This window comes from Sus scrofa, chromosome 1, assembly GCF_054392235.1.
Source record: "Sus scrofa isolate SSC_HxYL_T2T_F1_AM1 chromosome 1, Sscrofa_HxYL_maternal_Yorkshire_Landrace_v2.0, whole genome shotgun sequence".
Lineage (NCBI taxonomy): Eukaryota > Metazoa > Chordata > Mammalia > Artiodactyla > Suidae > Sus > Sus scrofa.
Window position 1 is genome coordinate 229776790 of NC_139383.1, and position 9359 is coordinate 229786148.

At 38.7% G+C, this 9359-nt stretch overlaps 1 protein-coding gene across 7 annotated transcripts in view; it reads left to right on the forward strand.

Annotated features, from left to right (window-relative positions):
• Nucleotides 1–6082, forward strand: part of LOC106509183 (histone-arginine methyltransferase CARM1-like) — a 292946-nt gene extending 286864 nt beyond the window's left edge. For all 7 annotated transcript variants that reach the window (XM_085018906.1, XM_021064249.2, XM_021064264.2 and 4 more), the window contains 2 exons: nucleotides 1226–1315; nucleotides 5445–6082. In XM_085018906.1, coding sequence (XP_084875032.1) covers nucleotides 1226–1315; nucleotides 5445–5454 — 100 coding nt within the window. In that variant the 3' untranslated portion in view covers nucleotides 5455–6082. The remainder of the gene's footprint in view (nucleotides 1–1225; nucleotides 1316–5444) is intronic.
• The last annotated feature ends 3277 nt before the right edge of the window (nucleotides 6083–9359 follow it).

A 9359-nucleotide genomic window follows, 5' to 3' on the forward strand; every position in this document is an offset into this window, starting at 1 on the left:
AAGCCTAGTTATCAAGGAAATTTAAAAGATAACAATAGCATTTTAATCTCAAACACTTAAATATTAAGGATTGAAAAAGGTGTAATGAAATTAACACTTCTCTATTTTATAGGTGAGGGAAGGGATTTGTTGCACTTTCTGGAAGACATTTTAAATATGTCTTACATGCTTTACGCCTGGAGAATCTAAGAATTTATTCCAAAATAAATAATCCCGGATAGTACATAAAGAGGTATTACAAGAATGCCTTTGGCAGCAGAATTTCTCTTATAAAACCAGATTTTTGTTACCATAAGTAATAATACTTTACTATAAAAATATAAATATTTAACAAGGGGGACTTAGTAAATAAATTGTGCACATTATACCTACATCATGTTCATTGGAAAATACATTATCAAGAATTATAGGATAAATGCTTGCTAGTATTAAATAAAATAAGGAGATGTGAAGGAGTATTTCAGCATCATTTTGCTAAAATTTTACATTTATAAGAATATAGAGGGAAAATACATAGAAGGGGAAATATTCTACAATGTTAGTTGAAAGAATCTTTATCTAGTGATATTATGGATTATGTTATTTTATATCTGTTTTTCCTTATTTTTCTTTGGTAAATATGTCACACTTTATTAGCCAAAAGAAATACATATATTCTTGAGAATGACTAATAAAAATCCTAGACACATAACCCCTTCGGGTTAGATATCATATGTCATATTACTTGTTATTATTAGCCACTTCTTTTCACTGTAATTGCATAAGTTTCCATCTGCAGGCTCTTAAAATCAATCATATTTGTTAGCTGTTTTACATCAGTCTGGGATTTTAACTTAGCCAATTCTCCCATGATTAAGATCGTTTTGGTACCTCAGTGGTGACCAATAAAGGGTCTCTGCTCCTCAAAACCATTTCTGTCATTGATATTGGTAAAGTTTTTTTTTAAATCATTTAACCAACTAGAAATAACCATTACTTTTGTATTATTTAGTCCAAGAAATTACAGCTATAAAATTCTTGTAACAGTTTGCAAACCAACAAGCCTTCAGTTGTCTCTACTAATATTAATAGGATCAAATAAACACAACAGACATTTGTAAAATGCCAAACACATACTCTTAAAACCCTTATGAAGTTGGTATGCATAGAAGATGCCCTAAAGGTATGTGACTAGCTAACACCAGCATTGCGAGATGATGTGTTGGGGTTTTTTTCTGCCTTACAGACAGAGCTATGACATTCAGATTGTGGCACTGGTAAACCAGACGGGCTTCAGGTCTGGAAACACCCTGGATTTAAAGAATCCCTTCTTTAGGTAAGACATGCCCTCATCCATTTTACACCTACATATATAAAATCTCAGTTGACCATATGACTAGATAAAGAGGTTTAGGATAATTCCATCTTTCCTAAAAGGAGAAAAAGCATCTGTTCTTCCTTAGGAGACTTGGATCCTAATATGGAGTTTAGTGTTTTATGTTCCATGAGACAGAATTCAATATATAACAATCTGATCCTGAAACAGACAGCACCAGAGAGTCCCACAAAGTGAATTCTCCTTCCAGCTGAGCTGTAATGAGCTGTGTGACCTCAGGCAAAGTCACTTTCCTTCTGGCGTTTGGTTTTCTCATCTGCACAGTGTGGAGTTTAAAGAGGATCTCCTTTGACCTTCACTCACTGTAGGATGATTTTATGTGGCAGTTATTCCAATACACCTAAAACATGAGTCCCTTTAAAGTACATTTTTTGAGATTTTTTTGAGATCAGGTAAGTCAGGACATAACTCTCTTTGGAAGCTACGCAGATTTTGTCTAATACAAAGAACTTGCCACAATGAGTTGGAAGCAACAACTGTTTCTGGAAAAACTCCCCATCTGTATACATATTCAGTATGAGCCAATTAAAAATCCATACCTGAAATCAACCGCACGAATAAAACCACTGGACACTGTCACTCTTGACTTTCTTATTAAAAAGTGACTTTCCCTCATATTATAATGTCTCCCCAAGGCTTTAACTCAAAAGCGTAGTGTCTAGATAGTATTGAAAAGCTTGAAGAGAAGACAAAACTCAGGAAACCAAAAACAAGTATTTTTTGGCAGAGATGGGAAAATGAAATTTTGACTTTGACGCAGGGATGGAAAAAAAAAAAAAGGCAAGGCTGCAATTGTGTATCTTGTGTGCAGGCTGTCACACATGGTATGAATCTTTGAAACCTATTGTCAATTAGGGATATAGATCCGTCTCTAATTCTGAGGGAAGGAAGAAACCCTCACTTGCATACCTCTGCACTGTCCTGCCTTGTAAACCAAAGGACACTAGGTTGTGGCCTCCTTGGGAATAGGCTGACTACTCACAGTACTATTGAATCTGGAGAGAGAGCTCTGCGGTATCCTGTTACCAAGTCCCACTAAGGGAAGCCAGGACCCAAAGTTTCCTATTGAAACTCAAGACCTTAATCAAGCACACCCACTTCCTAGACTTCTGAGCCCCAGGCTGGCTTATCTGCCCCCCTTCCCCACATCACTCAAAGAGCCCTATGCAGACACCACTTTTAGGGCCACCTAGATGGCTCTATCTCAATTATTATTTTATTTGTCTGAACCCCTCCCCCATACCTTGAGCACAAGATCTTGCTGGCTGCCATTTGTAATGCCGTGTTACATAATAGGTGCTAGACAAATGTTGGATGAATGAGTGGTTGGACATGGCCCCATGGCACCCTCAGTGGGTCCTAAAAGGACTGTGACCGAGATGCCATGGCCCAAAGAACATTTAATCTTTCATGCTGGTTCCTCAAGCCAAGTCTCTCATACCAGCTTCTCACAAAACAATCTGATCTTTCTTCCTCCACAATAACAAAGTTCCCTTGGTTCTGTCAAGTTAAATATTGCTTTCTTTTGTACTTTTTTTCCCCAGTTTATTAAGTAATTACTGTGTGTCAGGCACTCTTCTCAGTGCTAGAGTATAAGAGAGAATGAGACAGGTACAAAGTTCCTGGTCTCCTGATTGGATGTCTCCCAAAAGACATCAGGAAAGAAAACAAGTAATTTCAGATGGTGGTAACTTTTCCAAAAAAGATAAACAGAATAATGTCTACCTGATTTCAATAATTACCATGGGAGTTCCTGTTGTGGCTCAGCGGAAATGAATCGGACTAGTATCCATGAGGACACAGGTTCAATCCCTGGCCTCCCTCAGTGGGTTAAGGATCCAGTGTTGCTGTGAGCTGGGGTGTAGGTTGCAGATGCAGCTGGGATCTGGTGTTGCTGTGGCTGTGGTGTAGGCCAGTGGCTACAGCTGCAATTTGACACCTAACCTGGGAACCTTCATATGCTGTGAGTGCGGCCCTAAATAGACAAAAAAAAAAAAAGAATTATTATGAAGCTACAGTAGTCAAAGCAGTGAGGCACTGATGAAAGGATGGAATGTATGTGAGTGGAATGGAATAGAGATCAAGCAGCAAAGTCACAAAGGCAACTCAATCGAAAAATAATAGTCTCTCAAAAGTGGTGCTAGGTTGATTGGATATCAATATGCAATGAATAAAAAAAAAAACACCTTCCCTTTATATTTCATACCGTCTCTAAAAGTTAACTCAAAAGGGATCCTAGATTAAAATGTACAGGATAGAAGAAAATCTTTGTGACCCTGAATTAAACAATTTCTTAGCTATGAAAGCCAGAAACACAATTCATAAAAAGTGAAAAAGAATCCATTGTACTTTGTCAAAATTAAGCATAAATGAAAAGATATTCCCAAATGGGGATGAAAATATTTGGAAATCATGTGTCTGGGGGGGAAAATCTACAATCCAAAATATAAAAAGAAGGTGTGATATGAAAATAATAAGAAAATAATGATTTTTTAAAGAACAAAAGATTTGAAAAGATACATCATCAAAGAAGATTATAATAGCAAATAAGCACGTGAAGAAATGTTTACCATTAGGAGTTCCCAGTCATGGCTCAATGGTAATGAAACTGACTAGTACCCATGAGGACATGGGTTCAATCTCTGGCCCTGCTCTGTGGGTTAAGGATCTGGCATTGCTGTGGCTGTGGCATAAGCTGTCAGCTGTAGCTCTAATTCAACCCCTAGTCCAGGAACTTCCATATGCCAAGGGTGTGGCCCTAAAAAGACCAAAGAAAAAGTTTATCATTAGTCATTAGGGAAAATGCGAATTATAACCATAATGACATACCACTACATACCTATTAGAATGGCTAAAATAAAAATTCTGAAAATACCAAATGCTAAGGAAGATGTGGAGCTACTAGAACTCTCATTCGTTGCTGTTAGATATCCAAGTGGTACAACCACTTTGGGAAACAGTTGGACAGTTTCCTCTATAGTTAGACATTCCCTACCATTATCACCAGCAATCCCACTCTTGAGTATTCACACAAGTGAAATGAAAACTATATTTGAATATTTATTATAGCTTTATTTATAATCATCAAAAGCTGGCAATAAGTGGCATGTCTTTCCAATGCAGACTGAATAACCAAACTGGTCTATCCATGCAAAGGAGTAATTTTCAGCAATGAAAAGAAACGAAGTACTGATACATGTGATAACACAGTTGAGTCTCAAATATATTATGCTAAGTGAAAAAAGCCAGACTGAAAAGGCTACGTACTATATGATTCCATTTCTATGACATTCTGACAAAGGAAACACTGAGATACAGGAAACAGATCCAAGCTGGGATTGGGAGAGGGTTGACTCTAAAGGGAGTATAGGAACATTGTGCAGTGTGAGGGAACTTTTCTGTCTCAGTTGTAGTCGCAGAAGTATGTCTGTATCCTTTTGTCAAAACATGAAAAACTGTCTGTAAGAAGGGTAAAACTTTACTGAATCTATAAAAGTATTTTAATCATATGAAAACTTACAAGAATAAAAAAAGGGATAGCAGAAAACAAATGAACAGAGTGATGAGCTTGACAGTGGCAAGGCCAGGTGTTGGGGGAGGGGGTGTTGTTTACTTGAGGTGATCTCTGAGGCCTCTTGGAAGAGGTAGCTGCTGAGTGGAGATGCCAAGGTCAGGAGGGAACCAGCCTGGGCAGCTGTGTGTGCAGAGCCTTCTGCAAAAGAAGGGGAAGGACAAAGACCAAAGGCAAAAGGAGCCTATTGAATAGTCAGAAGAGAGAGGAATAAGTCAGTGCTTAGTCTTTGCTGTAAACCTAGAAAAAAAGAAAAAGTTCTTTCAGTGAACAAAAATCTGGATCATCATTTCAGATCTGAATTTAGGCTATGCATAATCAAACTTACTAAATATAGTGGGTAAATATAGATCTAAGGCTGCCCATAAAACTCCAGGGAAGGGCATGGGCTCAGGAAGAGGGAAGGGGGAGGGGTTGAATGCACAGCCGCTTGCCTGTGGCTTTGGATCTGATGGAACTTATTTACTCAGTGTCACAGAGTCACCTTCTCTGTTTTAGGTTTCCTTAGAAGATAGCGACAAGCCAAGCCATTGGAAATGAAGGCCTGAGAAGTTCCTTGATAGCTACCTTCATCCTTCATGTTCCAAATATGCATTCTAAATTTTACAAAGATGTTTCGGTTTATTTAAATTCCTTTTTTTATTTTCCTCCTAACTTCAAAATGTGCATCTTAATTTTGACAAATCTGTTTCTTGGTGCTTCTTTACCTGGACTGGTCTTTTACAGCTTTCTGCATGTAGCAAAAGAATAATTTTCTGATTTTGGTTTCTTTTTTTGTTTGTTTGTTATATTAGTCAAGCCAACAGCACTGCTTTGATTTTTGAAGGCTTTACAAAAGATATTTAACACAATCCTACCTCATGTTTAGAATTATGCGTATGTATGACATGACATAAAAGCATGAGATTTTCTGTTTGCAATTTTAATCTGTTTTTGCAAATATTTTCAAGAATTCAACAGCTAGTGCCCAGCTCAGCTATGTGTTAAAGAATTTTTGCCTTATTCATGTCATGGAATAATACGACGTCAGGCACGTTCTTCATTGGCAATATTTGATGACTCCGTGTGTAGTTAAGAAAGATGGAACCTTTGTCAGTTCCTCTTAGGTTTATAATAAAAATGTACAGTGGGAGAAACAGTGAATCCTTCCCTTTACTTCAAGACATTTGTTATATGTCACACTTTAAACAGTGATGAAAGATGATCTTTCCAAAGAGTAGATTTTCCCCTGGCCCAAACGTCCTTATAAAAATGGATTTCACATCAGCACCACAATCTAATGAAGCTCAACAGGCAAGCTGCTTTCTCTGTAGGGGAAACTGGACATAGTCGCATCAGTCAGTCAGTCACCCACAGCCGGCAGCTTTCCACGCTGGTGCTTTCACTCCGTCTGGCCACTCAGTTTGAAATAGCCTCCCCCTTCTATCCATTCCAACAATCTTACAGCCCTGCAAGCCTTCCTCACAACACAGGCTCCCAGAGGGTCTCTCTAAAAGGACCCTTTGCTACCTTTTCTGTGTCTCCTGTCCTCCTTGACGATCCCTTTCTGGTAGTGTCGTATCATTTATACCCTGAACAAACACAAATCTTCCTTTTCTATTAACTAGTTCTTTGTGGATGGGATCTGAGAACAATTGCCTTTTTTTTCTTTCTTTTTTTTTTTTTTTAACCTGCAACATATGGAAGTTCCTAGGCTAAGGCTCGAATCAGAGCTGCAGTTACTGGCATTTTCCATAGATGCAGCAATGGCAGATGTGAGCCACATCTGTGATCTATGCTGCAGCTTGCAGCAATGCCAGATCCTTAACCCACAGAGGAAGGCCAGGGATTGAACCCACATCCTCATGGATACTAGCTGGGTTCTTAACCTGCTGGGCCACAATGGCAATTCCCCAATTCACTTTTTAATTTTCCACAATGCCTAACAGTACACCTAATGCATGGAGGGTGCTCAGTAAATGTACACTGAGAAAATAAATTTATCCTGAAGTTAACAGTGGTTAGACAGAAATACAGATCAGTGGAACCACATAGATAGGCCAGAAATAAACCCAAGCACCTACAGGCAACTAATCTATGACAAAGGAGGCAAGAACATACAATGGAAGGAAGACAGTCTCTTCAAAAGTGGTGCTGGGAAAATTGGACAGTTACACGTGAAAGAATGAAATTAGAACATTCTCTAATACCATACACAAAAATAAACTTAAAATGAATTAAGGATCTGAATGTAAGGCTAGATACTATAAAACTCCTAGAGGAAAACATAAGCAGAACACTCTGACATAAATCACAGCAATATCTTGTGTGATCCACCTCTTAGAATAATGAAAATAAAGACAAAAATAAACAAATGGGACCTAATTAAATGTAAAAGCTTTTGCATGGCAAAGGAAACCATAAACAAAACGAAAAGACAACCCACAAAAATGGGAGAAAATCTTTGCAAGCAAAGCAGCCAAGGGATTAATCTCCAAGATATACAAACATCTCATGCAGCTTTATATTAAAAAAAAAACTCAATCAAAAAATGGGCAAAAGATCTAAATAGACATTTCTCCAAAGAAGACAGACAGATGGCCAAAAACACATGAAAAGATGTTCCATATCACTAATTATTAGAGAAATGCAAATCAAAACTACAGTGAGGTACTCCTCACACCAGTCAGAATAGTCTTCATCAAAAAGTCCACAAACAATGCTGAAAGAGTGTGGAGAAAAGAGAACCCTCCTACACTGTTGGTGAGAATGTAAATTGATACAACCACTATGGAAAACAGTATGGAGGTTCCTCAGAAAACTAAAAATGGAACTACCGTCTCATCCAGCAATCCCACTCCTGGGCGTATATCCAGAGAAAACCATAATTCAAAAAGATATATACACCCAATATTCGTCGAAGCACTATTTACAATAGCCAAGACATGGAAGGAAGCAACCTAAACATCCATTGACAAATGAATGGATAAAAACATGTGGCACATTGGAGTTCCTGTTGTGGCTCAGCGGAAATTAGTCTGACTAGAATCCATGAGGATGCAGGTTCAATCCTTGGCCCTGCTCAGTGGGTTAGGGATCTGGTATTGCTGTGAGCTGCGGTGTAGGCCAGCAGCTACAGCTCTGATTCTATCCCTAGCCTGGGAACCTCCATATACCATGGGTTCAGCCCTAAAAAGTTTAAAAAAAAAAAAAGTAAATCCTGCATTACAGAAACACAATATGGCTGCAGCCACTGCCTCCACCCACAGCCAGGGCAAACATTCATAATCAATCCCTACACTCTTTCCCACCAAACCCTGAAGTGGCCTCACAGTCCTTCTCAGCCTGTTGCTCCAGGAAGCCCTTATCAGTCTATACAGGTGGCTCTACTTTTTTTTTTTTTTTCCCTTAGGGCCACACGAAGGCATATAGAGGTTCCCAGGCTAGGGGTCGAATTGAAACTATAGCAGCCAGACTACACTACAGCCACAGCAATGCCAGATCCTAGCCATTTCTGTGACCTACACCACAGTTCACAGCAATGCCAGATCCTCAACCTGCTAAGTGTGGCCAGGGATCGAACCTATGTTCTAACGGATGCTAGTCGGATTCATTTCCACTGAGCCATGATGAGAACTCTGCAGGTGGGCACAAGAGATGAAACACATGATATTTAATAATTCAAAAAATTGCTATTATTTCCTAGTCTTTGAACAGTCCTGAAGATCTATAATATTTATAAATTTGAAATTTGGCTGAAACACAATTTTTTTGGCTGAGCCTAGGCATACAGAAATTCCTGGGCCAGGGATTGAACCCACACCACAGCAGTGACTATACTGAATCCTTAACTGCTAGGCCACCTGGGAATTCCCTGATGCACAAATTTGATACAGGACCATGCTACAAGGTGGGTGTGAAAGGGCGTCTTTTTGTCAATAACTCAGGGATAAATCTCCATGAAATCAAAAACTATGCTGAGGAATTCCTTCAAAATTGTTCGTCATCATCATCACCTTATTTTTAGAAATGTAAGTTCTTGAGAAGTGTTACTAAACAAATGATGTAGAGTTTATTTTAATGGAAGAATGTAGTAACTTTAGTACTTATTCTAGTTCTATTATTTATAAAATTCTTAAGAACCAAGGGAGATGACTTAAGTGTTAATCTGCTGTGTGGTGTGGGGAAATTACTACAGTAGTTGCATATTTGAAGGTGACCTCAAAGCTTGTCCCTTGGGAATATCAAGAGTAGATTTTGAATTTAGGGGAAACTTAGAAACAGTCTTTCAGGAGGCCATCTAGTTAAGACAAGGCCAGAACCCTGGGGACTTGTAACAGGTAGGTCAGGAGCTGGTGTTAGGAGTTGCTCTGATATAACCAGCGTGATGGGGGCTGCAACCAGGACAGCTGTGGGACTGGGAAGTAGCGCAAG